This window comes from Lynx canadensis, chromosome D2 (genome assembly GCF_007474595.2).
Source record: "Lynx canadensis isolate LIC74 chromosome D2, mLynCan4.pri.v2, whole genome shotgun sequence".
Classification (NCBI taxonomy): Eukaryota; Metazoa; Chordata; class Mammalia; order Carnivora; family Felidae; genus Lynx; species Lynx canadensis.
Window position 1 is genome coordinate 44483588 of NC_044313.2, and position 17595 is coordinate 44501182.

The following is a 17595-nucleotide window of genomic DNA, read 5'->3' on the forward strand; positions in this document are numbered from 1 at the left end:
TTTGGGGGGACAGGGGATTAATGAATGAGGAAAAGGCTCCTCCAGATGACTTGAATTTCTCATCACAGATTACATAGCAAAAAATGGCAGGTAACCAAAATTATCAAGTAGGCCATACTATATTAGAATGGGATAAAGAAAACAAAGCCTAGACATAAACTGAATGTTAAAGGGAGACTTCAGAAAATTAGATCTTATGGGTCAAGGTCTAAAAGGGAAGGTGACTTAGGACAGTTGAGAAGTCTCAAAATTAAACCCTGACTAATGACCTAAGAAAGAAAAGGCAGAGAATTTAAGAATATCCGACATGGCTAAAGAATTCTTGAATCGTATCAGATTGCAAAAGGGAAATGAAGGCACGTAACCAATAATTTATACAGAAGCAAAGATGAGAATAGTGAAAGGCAGTTAAAGCCCAGAATGGAATGAAATTAGATGAAAAGGAGTTTTACTGTTATGTTCTAAACATGATGATGAAAAGGGCATTCCTAACAGGATGGCATGATGTTGAAACCACCCGCGGCTCCCTAAACTCCATGAGGCAGGGACCATGTCATGTGTTTTTCATCTCAGTACACCCAGCAGCTAGCACAGTGAGTCACATCCATAAGACATCCACAAAAATTACTTAAGCCCCATTAACAGAAGTCTGTATCAACCTATACTTGTCTTTTCTGTGGGAAACAAAAAAGATTTTCAGAATAGAAAATAAAGAATGAACACGAAAGACAAATGAAATGACTACACTTGATTACAGACTAAAGAAAAATTTGGAGTCAAGTCTAAGAAAATAACTTGCTATTAACGAGGGCCTTAAAACTGATACAGATGTCTTAAGAGGTGGTAAAGGCCATTATCAAATTTAGTAGTAATGAAATTCCCTTCATTCTTCTTCCAGCATTTATATAACCATTTTGGATTAATAATCACTGTGTCGACTTTTTATATCCTATTATATAATGACTATCACAGACTGTTAAATTGGAAAATAAATTATAAATGCCCTGTTCCTTTTTGTCCTAAAAACTATGTACAATTTCATGAAATGCTTTGTTGCATCAAGCTATTTTGTATAGGTGTTAAAAAAATAATTAAAATTACAATGTCTTCCTCTTGTAGGCAGCATTCTCACTCAGGGTGCTAATATTTTTTAAGTAAAAATTATCCATTATTGCAATATTTTCCTAAGATAAATCAGACATTTGATTAAAATGGAAACTGATATATCCGATCATTTACAGAGTCTGCGGTAACACTCAACTATTTATTGTTCAACTCCTACTCAACCAGGACTCGGAGTGTGATGTGAGTGTAGAGGGGAGTATTGTGAAATGACACAGAGTTTGAAAAAAAAAAAAAAAAAACAACCAAAAGAACAGCATTTTGGGTCTCTGTGGAAAAAAAAATATCTGAGACAAAGTACACTATGAAAGGCAGTGTTGAGAAGGACAAGAAAGATTTTATAATTATGAACTTTATTTTTATTTACTATGCCAACATTTTCAGGAAAGAGACTTTACATCCAGTTTTTATAATTCATTTTACAAGCAAATTCTAATATACAGTATTTACTCTGAACTTTGTTTTTAAAATCAACGGGAAAAACAATACTGCAGATATTCAAGACTGTGATGTTTTTGTTTTTAGTTAGCAATGACTTAGACTTTAAATTCTTAGGGTCAGTATTATCTTGTTATGGTGATGCTCTAACAAGGAGAAAGTGGATAGCTTTTCCCCAAGACAGTTAAAATATATGACGTATCTTTAATTAATAGCATAGTTGTAGATTGGCGCCCACCATTAGAATCATTCATCCAAACGTATCCTTTCAAACTGCTGCAGCAGAAAAATTGAAGGGAGGTGTGGAAGGAAAATTAGAAAATATAATAATTCAAGCATCAGAATTAAGAAAAATAACAATGCCATCATCCTCAAGGAAAAACATCAGGTATTTGTATTACAGCTATAATTAATTTTCAAATGTGTGCATTAGCATGCAAACATAACCACCCAAACTAATTTATAAACACGAAAACTATTGTGTAAGATGAAAAGTAAACTGAACTATGCTGCAGTCTTACTGAATTTCATTGTAGACCTAGTTGGTGACTCCTAATTACATCTTCAGTGCCCCAGAGACCAGGAAACCATCATGACAACTCTGCTCAGAACTGAAAAGTGCACTTCTGTGTCTGTAACAACCATCCGTGTTACAGGAAGACACAGAAGTGACAGCTATGGGTTGGGTGTTCTCTTTGATGTACTGAGTAAAATACTTAAGGGTACCATGAAACATTCAAAGAACTTAGTGCTTTAATGAGTAAAGTGACATGCTGAGGATATAATTCTGTGAAAGGCTGTACTTCAAACAGCAACAATTATAGAGAAATTCATTTCAACAAAGAAAGCCACGCCCAATAGGAGGCATTTCGATATTTCAGGCACAACTCCAAGCAATTAAGCTCATTTAAAGTGCAAATCTGATACTTTCTCTCATTATTCAGATTTTTACTTGTTAAAATACTTAGTAAGTTCCCTAACATCTATATAAATACAATGAACAGTAGTCTATATGCCTGAAAATATTGCACAAATTAAAATGAGACTCCAAAAGAAAAATGCTAGAGGGTCTCAGTTATTAGAAACATTCTAAATGATATAACTATATAATCCTTTGTTTAATGCCTTAAAATCATCTGCACCTGTACTGATTAACTCCTTAGGCTAAGCTTTCTCTAAAGAATTTGATATGCATCCCATCAACAGCCAAATGTCTAATTCTACATGCTCTATTTTCTCTTTCACAAATGTGAAACTTAACCAACCCCCATAAAACTTTTTCTTTAGGATTTACAACTCATATACTGCAGCCATCTTCACCAAAATCGTAAGAACTCAGAGAAAAAGTAATCTGAGTTCCCACGGAGGAGGATTTGGCACAGAGCTGACTTAGAGAAGCACTAAACAGAGATCAAGCCAAATCTGAGAATGATCCCTGATTATTCAGGTGAGTTACATCCTCACCTCATTTCTGACTTAACATTTACCAATAAGGAGCAGTTTTTAAAGAAATATTCATGCAGTTTTTAAAAGAAAACTGCAGGCAAAACTTGTTTTGTACAAGCATCCTAGATTTTTTTCCTCTTAAATTATGCTTCATAATGATATTGATGAGCCAAGACTGAGGCTCAACACAAGTTCAGAGAAACTGATAAACGGATGGATTAATTTTTATGTATATTCATCAGAGAGAAAAAATAGAGCAGGAAAAAGACTGGAATTAACAAATTGCAGGAGTCAACACTTTTATGTAACAAAGATATTTCCCTCAGACTAGGGGGTTAAAAATAAAGTGAAAGTTTTAAACTTTCCCCTTAAAGATAAAGGCCTACTTGTAAATGTTTCACAAGAGTCTACACCAACTTCTAAATAAACCAAAACCAATTCCTCAGTGTTTTACTTTAGAAAAATATAGTGTAATAACATCCTATTTGCAATATACGAGATCAGTTTTCTTTCTCCTTCAAGATAAAACACCACATGTACCTACTTACAGCTGTCAGCCATTGCTTCTCGTCTCTGTGAACAAAGAGCTTTGCTGATACCTCTAAGTACTTTACACTAACAATATCTGGACTATGTGAAAACCTTCCTGAACTTTAGTGCTTCTCTGACAGAAGTGCTGTCAAAGGCTGCTCACCTGTTACCAAGTTCAAGAATGGTTTTTGTATCCAGTGAACGGCAAATTCACTTGAATGGTCCTCTGATAGGTAAATGACAGTTAACAGCTCGTGTGAAATTTCCACTAAAGCACTTGCTGTTGTTTTTCTTAAAAAGAGCAATTTCACCAGTGTATGTTTTTTTAACAAAGTCCCCAGAACTTTGAGTGACTTTTTGATCATAATGCCTTGAGATACATTTTTGGTCAGCTGATCACAACAAAAATTGACTTTGTAAAAGTCTATCTGTCTGAAAGACATTAATTCTAATTAAAGCAGCAATAGGTGAACAGCCTAAAGATGACATGATTTGGGAGAACAGAGGGCAAATTTACTGAGCCATCTGACGAGTAGCCCGCAGCATGATTAGGTTAGTGCATATGGTCCCTTGGCGGTTCCACAGCTACCTTCCTAGAACATTAAAAAAGCTTTTAACACCTTTTAGTAAAACACAGTGTCCCCTCTCCAATCCCATTTTTTATCCCAAATCTACTTTTCAAGAAACTGCCACTCAAACATGCCAACATAAAAGGGAAACCTGGAAAGCTCAGGAAAAACAACAACAACAACAACAACAACAACAACAAAACTATTAAGAATTCCAGCTTTCTCAAGATAGTCTTACTTAAGTTTATAATTACTCTCAAAATATTTTAACTGTTTTGTTATAGAAAATAGTTTCAATCGCTATCTGTGGTGTATTTATATCTCATCAAAGGTTTGTGCAAACATTTCAAGTCCATTATTCCAGTCTTCAGATAATAGCAGAAAGTCAATAAATATAATTATTATAATAAAGACTTAATTTAAAATACAGACTGTGGAACCTTAAATCAGCTATCATGGATCCATAACCCTATAGGATTCAAAACTGAATTACCAGCAAAACTCTCTAGCACCAACACATGTTACAAAATGAATGTCTTTAGGTATAGGCTTCAAGATGTAACCCAAGCTTTCCAAAATTTACGAGTAGCAAAAACAAACACAAATGGTGTGTATGTGTATATGTGTGTATATGTAAAACAAGATGCTAATGCAAAATATAATTGATTTTTACAGCATATGAAACGTTTTTAACCAGGAGAATTTGGTAAATAAATAAATAATGAGACTAGCTGGCTGATCCTAGCAAGGAAAAATAAAACTTACATAGACTTTCCATTAAAAGCCTGATCTCTTTTATTCATCACAAAGCTTTTGCATAGACCTTTTGAATATACAAATCACTGGCCAGAATTTTACTTACGGACTACCATCTTCAGTTATCACTGTATCATTAGTTAAAACAGTAACCATATTCACAAGAGGGACAAATGAAAAAGGGTGAGGCTCCGAGAACCACAATTAATACAGACCTTAGAAGGACTAAATGAACAAAGCACATTTCTTGCCTGCTAAGTGGAATATTATGAACTTTCTGATGTGCAGAGGGATAGATAACATGATTAGAGCCTTCTGTAGGCCTCTGAAATGGGTAAGCAAACTTTTGTGTTTACCTGAGACAAATATGCTCAAATGCTGTGTACTTCAACCAGGACATAAAATGGAAGAGCCAAACTATTAGAAACTTCCACGTTTTAATTTTTTAAGATTTGCAAGCTTTCAATGGAACCTCCATCATAGTAGCAAATTACATGTAAAGCTATTACAGAAGAGATTGTTTTTAAAAACAAATTGGCAGGTGATGGCTATGCACTTAATGTATCTTTGGTTTAGGAAGACGGGAATATCGGTTAGAGGCCAAACAATCCCCAGAATTCAAACTGCCATTCAGATTCTGCATGATTTCTTTTCTTCTTGTTAGTGGCCTTGGGATGCTTGTCTTGGCCTGGAAGTTTTGAGGCTCTGGTTGGGAGTTGCTTATTTGTTTTTGTCTAAAAGAGCCGGAAGGGGGGCGGAGCTTAGATGCTTTTGGATTTGAATTACTTGCAAGATTTGTTTGACTAGATGTTGGCTGCAGTTTTGATGAATTGCATGGTGTGATTATTGGTGACTTTTTACAAGTGGGAGTTCTACTTGAAGATGATTCAGAAACTGGAGGAGGTACCAAAGAATTTGAGATGGACGGCTTAAAAAGCGGTAAGGACTTGGGCTGGGATGTGTAGCCCTCCAGTGAAGACTGATTTCTTCCAACTCTTGTAGCCTGGTCTACTGTACTTGACTGGGGAAGTGTCTGAAGAGAAGTGGGTACAAATTGCATGTCACTAATTTGATTATTGGTCGAATGATAAGGCTCTTGAGCATTCATAGTCATGTTCAAGTCTGCTTCAGAAGGTGTAATCTTAGCCACATCCTCAGTGAACTGTGGGCTTGACGAAAAAGGCCGGTCTTCCAGACTATAGTTGTTTTCTTGTTGTAAGCTATGTGTAAAGCTTTCATCCAGATGTGCAACAACCTGATGTATGCCCTGGCTTGTGCATTCACTGTGGGCCTCGATATGTTGCGGCTTTATTAGTTTTCCCTGGGCGTGGTCTGTGGGTCTGGGAAGGCTGCTGGAAGGCTGTAGTACTTGAGGCTATTAAAAGTAAAAACAACATTAAGCAACAATTCAATTTACAAATGCCATCCAGAATTAACAGAAGTTCCAATTAGACTGTGTTGATACTTATGTTTTAATATGAGAAGTATGTGGGTTTTTTAAATTGAAAAATAAATTGCAATATTCAAGTGAATTCATGAGACACATACAAGAGTGATAATGCAAACAAAAAATGATACAGGCAGTCAACACTAAACAAGATTTGAAGTCAAACAGGGGTAAAGAAAAATCTTAAAGTATGTATTTATTATAGAAAAAAGATTCCTGCCTTGATTCATTAGTATTTAAAACTTTATATGTAAGATAGCTCGACAGAATGATTTCTATAGCACTTTGTGGTTATAGTCTATACAAATCAGAGGAAACATGTAACTTTTATTACTTTTGGGAAGAGCCTACTGGTCATGTCCTATTACAGGGGAGGTTATCATCAATGTATAAACACGATACACATATAACTTTCTATTAAATGATGTAGGCTGAAAATGAAAAAAAGTTTGCCAAAGGGCTATGAAACATATTTACAGGATCAGTTTTTACAAATAAAATAACTTTTTTTTTAACTGCACTAATCCACGAATAAATCTACATAGTATGTCTAATTTCTCTGACAGAGCAAGGAAATCTATTTATACTGCATCATTTGTGTTTGGTCACTTTGTTCACATCCCTGACCAGTACTGGATGGTGGCTGCCAGGGCCAGCAGTCAGGTAGATCATGGCAGGGTTACAGATGACTGAGAACAAAGTTCAATGACAAGTAGAGGGACAGTTGGCCAGGATGATATATGGCCAACTTTCTACTTAAAAAAGTAGTAAAACCAAGACGACTACCCAAAATTCATAGAGAACATGTTACATTAATCTCTTATTTTAGAATGTTTAAAACAAAGAAGTCATCTCAGTTTCTGCTTCAAGCTAAATGCCCTAGACTTTAAGGTCACTGGGCATTTTCACAATAAATGACCACAGAGATGAAAACTGTCCTTCTAGAAGGAAAGTACTAAAATCACCAGGTAATTATAATCAATTCAACAGACTCTCTTTGGGATTCCCTAGAAAAAAATGACCATGCCAAAGTGATCATACATTTTAAAAAGATTAGTAAAAATATAGAGGACCATATTAAGCAAACAAAAATCTACCAAAAGGGGAAAAAAGCAGCCAAAGAAAGGTGCAGCATCAAATGGTTGATGGAAATGGGATGTGCCTTCCCTTTTCACTTCTTTTGACCTTCAAAAATATCAAAAGATATTTTCATCTTGAGTTAAAAATCTTAAAGCAACTTTAGACCTTTGAAAATTTAAATTTAAAAATTTTAAAATGACTTTATTGTAATATGCCTTTTGCTAGTAAGAAAAAAAGATATAACATATGAGATCAGCTCAAAGCATAAAAAAGTATGATTTCCTAAACATAAACTTGTATTTAAGATAACCAAACCTCCTGAAAAGGGGCCCTGTAAACTGTAGATAATTATTCATTTGCTCTATTCTGATTATAGTAGGTTCCCTTATCCACAGGAATAGATTCCAAGACCCCCAGTGGACACCTGAAACCGCAGATAATAACGAACCTTATATTTTCTATGATTTTCCCTAGACGTACATACCTATGATAAAGTTTAATTTGTAAGTCAGACACAATAAGAGATTAACAACAATAATAAAAGAGAACAATTATAACAATTACTTTGGTAAAAGTTATGTAGATGTGGCCTCTCTCTCAAAATACCTTATTGTACTGTGTTCACCCTTCTTCTTGTGATGTGAGATAAAATGCCTACATAATGAAATGAAGTGAGATGAATGATATTGGGATTGTGACATAGCATTACACTACTATCCTCTAACAATACATCAAAAAGGACAATCATCTGCTTCCAGATGGCAGCCAACAGCAGGTAACTGAACATACCGGAAGCAAAACCATGGATGAGAAGGGACTACTATATTTTTATTACCCAACTGACTACTGCTTATCAGAGAACTAAATGGAAGTAGAGCAGGAAGATGTGCTGCTTATATTAAATGCAATAAAGCTCCATAGAAAATATTAAAGAATTAGAAATAATCAGGCTTTTAAGAATAATAAAATTTTGAGTCTTCTGAGAGGAATTAGATTGAACAATTACATAAAAGGTACCTATCACTTAATTTACAGTGAATAAATTAGTGGTTTCCAAATGCTTTATAAACAGATTTGTATTTTTATTCAAAGTTCATTTTAGTGGTGTGATCTAGTTTCCCTATCCCCAAATAAATGTCTTGTTTTATTATTTATTTGAAAACTAGTTTGGAAATCAATTCTACTACCATAATAAAAAAGTCTCTCTCGAAGATGTGACTACAGCGAGGACCAAGGAAATGACTTGCTCCTAAATGTGGAAGATTGTGTAGAACTGGTTACCCACTAAACTGTCATTAATTACCTACTGCTGAGTTAAGCTGCCTCTTAACCTCAAGCAAACAGAGCAGAGATGTATTCTGATACTTATTGCCGGCAGCACAACTTCCCCCAAATTCTAAACACTCAGTGGTATAACATAAAAGCAAGATGTTAACAATTCATCCTGCCCACATTCATTACTGCTTCTATGCCCTCAGACATCTTTAGAATGAATTCTAAATATTAAAAAAAATCCCATATTCTAATGGATAATAAGACTAAATAAATAGGAACATCAAAGACCATTCTTTTTTTTAATGTCTGTGATATATCATACATTGTACTAGGTATAGAAAAATATGGAGCTGAATACAATGCTGTTCCTATTGTTGAGAGACCTGGTGAGGGAGACAGGTAAACAAATGATGGGGCGCCTGGGTGGCTCAGTTGGTTAAGCATCCAACTTCAGCTCAGGTCATTATCCCAAGGCTTATGGGTTCGGGCCCTGTGTCGGGCTCTGTGCTGATAGCTTGGAGCCTGAAGCCTGCTTCGGTTTCTGTGTCTCCCTCTCTCTCTGCCCCTCCCTCACTCACACTCTGTCTCTCTCTCCCTCAAGAATAAATGAACATTAAAAAATAAATAAACAAATGATGAGACCATGCCTCAAGCATAACAACATAGGAGAACAAAAGAAAAAAATATGCCTGATTATAGGGGTCATAGAATCCAAGAATCACAAACATCTCACTGAATTTTACAAAGAGTAAGAGTTTGCCAAGTAGACAAGAAGGGAAGAACATTCAGGGTGGAGCGCCAGTACATGCTAAGCACAGAAGCAAAAAAAGAACATGGTATGTTCTAGTAACTTAAAATTGTTAGACTGAATTTGGAAAGCACAGTGCTGGTGGGAAAGCCACAGGCAAGGGCCAGCTCATGAAGAAACTCATGTCAGGCTGTGGTTCCGACTTTATGCAACAGGTGATGGGAAACACTGATAAATTTTAAACAGAGGAATAGTAAGATACAATGTTTATTTTACAGTGTCACTTTGGTGGAATTAGTGGGGAACATACAGAAGGACTGACTGTAAGCAGAACAGCCAGGTAGTACGCTACTGCTAATAGCCCAGGTGATAAACTATAAGGGTCTAAAATTAATATACTGAAAGCAAAACTGGAAAAGATTTAAAGAGATTTTAAAGGTGGTCAGGTAAGCAGCTGCTTGGAAAAAAATTAAGATGAGTTCCAGGTTTCTGGCTTTGGCGATACATGATGAGGTACTACTAATCTGTATACAAAAAATAAAAACAAATAAATAAATAAAATGCCTCTGGGGAAGTTGCCCACCAGCCCATTCATTTCGTAGCTTCAGCAACCCAAAACTCAGAGGGCAGCCTTCACGAAACTCCCTGTAGTCACAAATAAGTAGAGCTTTTAGTACTTCATCCTTGCAACTTAAAGAATGGTTGGTTACTGAAGCTTCAAAATGTGGAACCATCCCCAGACTTAAAGGGCTAGGTGCTTCTAACTAGACTCAGCAACTTCAGTTAGATACATCTAACTTGGCATACCATCCTGAGAATTCTCAGAACCAACGGTTACAGGTATCAAGGTCAAGAGAGCCAGAAGCACTACTAGATAACTACAAGGGATTGACAGTATCTTCAATGATCATCTTAAATGTTTAATTTGGGCTGCTTACAAAGATAACCAGAGATATGAGCTCCTTACAGGCAAGTAACCATGCTTTATTTGTTGTTGTTGCAGTTGGTATCCCTAGTACTTGGCACATAGTATGGATTAAATATATATTTTCTAGATAAATTAATAAATAAATATTAGGAAGTGATATACTCCAGAATTGCTTCTTTGGTAATAAATAATCAAAATAGTTCCCTATTAGGTAAATGATACGGCACTAATAACCAAATAAACACAAGTTTAAAAAAAAAAACTGATGAAAAAGAAATCATAGAACAGAAAAAAAATGTTTTCCCTAAATGAACATAATGGCTAATGTTTAGAAGGACAGCAGGAAGAATTACAAGTTAATAGGAACTCAGCACGTCCCATAATGACCTACCAGCTAAGCCACAAGTATTTTTTACTTGTATATTTCTGAATGAAGTACGGAAAACTGTCTTAACAAGCATTACATTATCTTCCATTTCTAATCCTAATAATTAAACATGATTATACATATAAAAACACCTAGCACAGGACCGCCTACCACATCAAAAGTGCTCAAAGAAATATCACCTACGATTATTAAAAGGTGTGAGAATGATGAATTCAAGCTATGGGTCTTTTGTTAATGGGTTTTGGGGGAAAAAAGGCAAGTTTTTATAGCAGCATAATAAACTAGTTGCCATAGAATAAGAGGTTTCTAGGCTTCAAATAAATATTTTGGTAATGTCAGTTATATCTAAGTGTGTTAAATCCATAGCAGACATATCTGATATGACACAGAAGTCAAGTTCCTTAAGTGCCTTCCTGAAGGTAAAATAGAGCTAGGAGATACAAGGCACTTTAAAGTATAGAAAGAATAGGGGCGCCTGAGTGGCTCAGTAGGTTGGGCGGCTAACTTTGGCTCAGGTCATGATCTCATGGCTCGTGAGTTTGAGCCCCATGTCGGGCTTTGTGTGACAGCTCGGAGCCTGGAGACTGTTACAGATTCTGTGTCTCCCTTGCTCTCTGCCCTTCCCCCGTTCACACTCTGTCTCTCTCTCTCTCAAAAATAAACAAACATTAAAAATTAAAAAAAAAAGTCTACAAAGAATTTATATACAGCTATACTGAGGACCTAGTACAACACAATACTGAGTCATTTAGCTTTTGGAGTCAGACTGATCTAGGTTTGAGTTTCTGCCTCCATTACTTACTATCGGTGAGATATTGGGTAAATTATCTTACTATTCTGAGATGGAATTTCATAATTTATACAATGAGGATAATAATGGATTTTACACTTCATTGAATTATTGTAAATAATAAATGATAACAAGCATACAAAGTGCTTAGTATAGTGGTTGACACATTACAAATACCTGAGAAATGCTATATTCTGGGCTATGAGAGAACAGTTTCCCTTCTTTCCAGGGATAAATAATCAAACACTAAGTTTGCATGCATGATCTCTACTTATCAGAAGACCATCAGTGGAAAGTACAGTCTTATTTTTGTAGATGAGTAAACTGAGGTTAAAAGAAATTAAGCAACACTGAAATTCACACATTTTAGCAAATGGCCAAGCCAGAATTTGAACCGAGGAAATTTAAAATGTAGCACTAAAACTGTATTATTCTGTTATTTGTGTAATTCCAATGAGTTCACAAACTTTCAGAATATGTGGTATAGCCAGAAGATTATTTAAAAAGTAGCCAGAAGTTTATTTTAAAAACTTTATAGGCAAATTCAATACCGACATTCAGATACTAACTTTCCTGGGTAATGCCCTACTTTCTTTCTTAACTGATCTATCCTACACAGGAGATGTCTCAGACACCAAACTCAAGCCACACTATGTAGCAGTATTTTTGGAAAAAAGTGGTTGCAAGTGACCTACTGGTGGAAATAAACTGAATAAAAGGAAAGGCAAATTAGCATTCATCACAGAGAAAAACTTCACCTTCACTGTTTCATACCATTTCAAAGATTTCTAGCATTAGCAGAAGAAAAAATACTCCTGTCAGTTTCTGTAAACATTTTGTGCTAGAGTTACCAACGATAAGATGGCAGCTAGAAACATCAAGTCCTGACTGAGAAAAAAATGTCCAAGTGTCATAAGGTAGAAAGCAGGAAGTGTTCTAAAGTGTAACAATGCATAGCAGACACAGGAATTACCTAAAATTATTTTCTTGTTACATACAAGTTTATTATTACTAAATACATTTTAAAGAATAAAAGGAAGATGGAAATGGACCCATCTGTAACATGCCTGTATTTTCATGCAGGCTCTGACATGCATCATGCAAACTGGAAAAAACAAAAACAAAAGAGTGACTATGAGGAAGGTGGTAGGAAAAAATCTGAAATTGTACTGTACCACGCTTTGTCAGAGAAGTAATGGACTAACTTCTCAACTCCTTGCCAATGGCATAATGGGAGAGCAGAGACAAGAAAAAGACAGGACAATGGTGTCAGAGACCACACATAACACCAAGGAATTGCCATGACTGGGTATAGCAGCCAACAGTATTTGCTTTGCTTTTGTTGTGTTTTCCTAGGCAGTATTATTTTACTTAGTATATTTGTATAAAATAAAAACATTTTTAATAAATTTATACTTTCTTGCTAAAGAGGTTTGCAAGTTAATGTAAATATTCATAACCACATAACAATATTATGTAAAACTTCTCACACCTAAAAGGAATCATTTGAAGAATCTTACCAGTTAAAATACAGATAGAATTTTGATACAACTTAATATTCATACTCCGTAGATCTAAAATGGTTCAGCCACATGTATCCCTTACAAAGCAAGTAGAAATTATTTCTTTAATAGTTTCAGAGTCTTGCACATTGTAAACTAAATACAATTCAATACAATTCAAAAACTAATGTTTTTTACTTTTATTACTGTTGCTACATTAAAGACCAGTTCAAGTATAATCTGATCTTCATGTCTTAAATGTGATGTTCTAAATTAATAAGCAAGGTCTCCACACATCACTATAAAGATGGAAGACATGACCGGATTCCTAGCCTAACATAACTAGATTCAAAGAATTCTGTTCTATAATTCACATGAAACTTTCGAAAGTTTCTTGGGAACCAGGAATGCTCTTATTCATAACTCTAGATCTCATAATGGTGCCTCTAGATCTCAGAGAATTTAGAGTAGATAAGTGATTAATAAATAGAAATTATATATAAACAAATTCTGAGATAAGGAGTTCCATAGCTTTTCTAAGTTGATCAGTGAACTTCTTTAAAAACTATTAAATGATTATTGACTTAAGTAAGCATTTACTACACAGGCACAATCAATTTGAGATGCTTAATTTTCCTGGGTCTTTATCTCTAAGACACAGAACCTATTAGCATTTACCTCTGGGACTCAGAGTTCAGAAAATAAACTAAACATCATAATAGTACAAGTCCATTGGTGTGACCAGTAAGCATGGTATATTTATCCAGAGTAAGATACTGCAGGCATTATGATACAACAAATATGACTAACAAAACAATCCCACAATCTACAGAGCAGGTTGTTTTAAAAAGCTTATACAGAAAACAGCAATTGCTGGGTTTCTTCGTATGGGAAAGTTCCCAGAGAAACTAGTTTATGGGACAGCCTCCTGGACCATGAATTTGATGCACATTTCTAGTCAATTAACCAAAGACTAAACAGCACTTGAAAATAAATAAACAGCACTTGAAATTAGCTGCAAAAAAGGACAGAGTGCCATATTCTATTTGTTCAGTTTTTACTGAGTTACTCTAGTTACCAATTCACTGAAAAATATTTTATTTTTATGAAAAGTCACTCCCAGAGCTAATTTCTCATTAAAGCACTGAAGCTAACGCTGCACTTACATATAAAATTGATGACAGTCACATGGTAGAGCCAGATTGAGCCATGTTAATGTATACCCTATGAACACGTTTAGCAATTCAACAATATACATCAAGTGTTTCTAGAAAGTGCACACACCCTTTGTTTAAGTAACACCCTTCCAGTAATCTACCTAAGAGAGATGATGATACTGATCTATATACAAGAATAAACTGCACTGTAAGAATATATTTCATAGGGAAAATTGGAAACAACATCAATGCTCAATATTAATTAAAATGATTAGTCATTAATTAAATATTAATGAAAATTATAGTATATCCACATAATGTATTATCATGTATCCATTAAAATGATGTTTTCAAGAAATATTTACTATATGAAAAATGTTCATGTAATGATGCTATGTGAAAAAAAGCAAAACCAAAAATTGGGAGGAAAATGAGAATATTATATGTTCTAAGGGAAAGTACTATTTCATACAACTTTTATCTGAATTTTAAATACACACACGTGTGTTGGGTTGTAAATACATAATTTCATTTAGTAAATATATACTGGGTTGTTGATATAAAATGAATTTGTAAGTGTCATTTGTCAAAAAGGTTTGTGAAATATCCTCTGAGGGTTATAAAAGGAAGAAGAGGAGGAGGATATAAGACAATGTAATCATCATTATTAATGTTATTCTGGGCAGAATATAGTTAGTTATTATACTATAAATTTAGAAATCAGGCAATACTAACACTACATCAAGAAACTGCTGAGCTATGAAGACACATATATATAAACTTATGTTATTTTTGTTATTTAAAATCAAATTTTGCCTCATCTAAGTTACTGCACATGGAAGGTTAGGTCGATAAGATTTGTAAATTCTTTCAAGCCAAGATATTAAAGAGCTAATTCAACAGTCTTTTTAGGCATGACAATAAATAGACATTATTTCAAAACATACTTCTTGAAAAGTCAAGTATTCCTAAAAGCATATGCTCTGGCAAGAAGTGCTACTTGAGATTACCATTAAGGCTTTTTACTCGCTAAAAGCAATTTTTTAGATTAAATGTTCCTACTATGAGGTGGGTTATTTATCATTTTAATTTTACACAATTGGCAATTAAAAAGACGAAACCAGTATTAGTTAAAATATTTGGACAAAAGCTGAAGGAAGTTAAGACAATAAGAAGACCCCTTCTATGTCTAAGTGTAGATATCTTCTACTAACCCAGAGAAAAATTTAATTTGAAATTGGAAGAGAAGCATCATCCAGTTGAGATTAGTAATATACTCAAGAAAAGAAATATAAGTCAAAATTTCCTGAGAAAGAAAATATATATATATGTGTGTGTATGTACACACACACACACACACACACACACACACACACACATATATACACACCAGGATTTTCTTAGACTTATCCTTAAATTCAGCAAGAACATCCTTGGCCAATGCAGCTCTCTGGAGTCACCAGAGCTAAACATTCCCTGTAAACATTAATTATTTCACTCTCCACATATCCAGAACAGGCTATCTCATTATGCTGGAAGGTCTACTATTCTTAATTAAAAACAAAAAGAAAACCAGATTGTCCTTCCTGAGACTAACAGCCAAGCTTGCCTTGCTTCTGCGTTTAGAAAAAAAGGCAGTTTACTTATATTGATGCTCAAGAGGGCCTTGGAAAGAACTTACTAATGAAAGAGATTATAATAAAGGAGAACTCTCTCAACTATCTACCATCACTTACAGAATTAGTCTCTTCAAAAATCAGCCCTAGGAATCATATACTGACTGACACAGAGACAAACATTATTTCAATAAATATAAGTTTAGTGAAGGAAGGGGGAGATCTATTCCAAAACCTGATAAAAACCACTGTATTCCATACCCTTCTCCTTTTCTATATTAAAAAAAGAATTTAATATTCTAAAATTTCTAAAAAAATTTTAAATTTTGTATTTTATCATTTATAATTTACATAATTCTATATTTCATATTCTACAGAAATCCTATACGTTAAAGACATTTAAAATATTCTTAAAATTTTAAATTAATAATATTTTATTAATAAGCTGCTTTAGTTTTCAGAGGAAATCCAAAACAGTGTAGTAGTTTAGAACATATTTTTCCTCTAAAGGAACCTTCCCAGCTCAGTAAGAAATATCAAAAGCCATGAACAAGTCCTCTAATTATTACTTTCCACAAATAGGGTCTTACAAGTCTCAATGATCAAGTTTCAGGGCCAGTTCTCTTAGCTATTACCCAAGAAAAAACTCCAATATTGGTGTATTATCCTCTAGGTGGCTAACCAAAACTTTCTTCTTACTAATTTGAAGATGCAGAGAAAGAAGGTTTGATCTAGAAAAGGCAGAAAGACAGAATTTTGATAGTGTTGATAGACAGTGCTGCTTCATAGTCAGAAAATAAAAGGTAGCTTTTGACCCAAGAGGAAAGGAAGAAGCATTTGAAAATGGAGGACTAATAAATGACTCAACAGAGGGACAAGAAAATTCTAAAGCTATACAAGTAAGAAACTAGTGAAATGAGTGTTTCTGAGAAACATGTTTTGAAAACAAATGTAAACCTCTGTTTGCAATACAGAATAATTAACCTTAAATTTCAATTCCGTATTATAGCTAGTTGAAGGGAAGGAGAATGAGGGAGAAAAATGGTGGGAGGAAAGGAGAAGAACTACAAGGGGTTAAATTCAAGGCAGAAATGTTAATCTGAGATAAATCTGTCAAACCATGCAATTTACTGGCTGCAGGCCTAAAAATATATTATCATGTTATAGTTGCCCTTTGAAATTCAGATTCGCTTACTAGCATTTTAATGTAATTTCTTATGTGCTAGTGGTATCAAAATAGAGGAGAGAGGAAAGGAAAGTACTTAAAGAGAAGAAAAAGGAGGGCTACAGAGGTGGTGGGAGATGGAAAAGGAGGAAGATGAAGAGGAGGAAAAATCCCTTTTCTTGGTGCTTCAATTAAACAAATTAACTTGGTAATAAATAATTTGACATAAAAGCCTATTTTTCTACCCTATTTTTCTTTGTGCTCATTTTAATTTTTATTTATTTATTTTTTTAAGTATGCTCCATGCCAGCACGGAGCCCAAGGCAGGGCTGGAACTCACAACCCTGGGACCAAGAACGAGATCAAGAGTTGCACACTCAACCCACTGAGCCACCCACAAGTTCCAATCCTATTTTTCTTTAAAACAGAAAGCACAGAGGCGCCTCAGTGGTTCAGTCAGTTAAGCTTCCGACTTCGGCTCAGGTCATGATCTCACGGTTCATGGGTTCAAGCCCACATCGGGCTCTGTGCTGACAGCTCAGATCCTGGACCCTGCTTCAGATAATGTGTCTCCCTCTGTCTCTGCCCTTTCCCTGTTCACGCTCTGTCTCTCGAAAGTAAATAAATGTAAAAAAAA

General features: G+C 34.7%; 1 protein-coding gene across 5 annotated transcripts in view; it reads right to left on the minus strand.

Moving 5' to 3' along the window:
- Positions 1–1458: 1458 nt before the first annotated feature.
- Positions 1459–17595, minus strand: part of CCSER2 (coiled-coil serine rich protein 2) — a 194829-nt gene continuing 178692 nt past the window's right edge. For 2 of the 5 annotated variants that reach the window (XM_030334531.2, XM_030334537.1), the window contains one exon: positions 1459–6237. In XM_030334531.2, the coding sequence (XP_030190391.1) occupies positions 5419–6237 (819 nt within the window). In that variant the 3' untranslated portion in view covers positions 1459–5418. Of the gene's footprint in view, positions 6238–12693; positions 12734–17595 lie in introns of all 5 variants that reach the window. The other 3 variants (XM_030334535.2, XM_030334533.2, XM_030334534.2) reach the window with 2 other exon arrangements.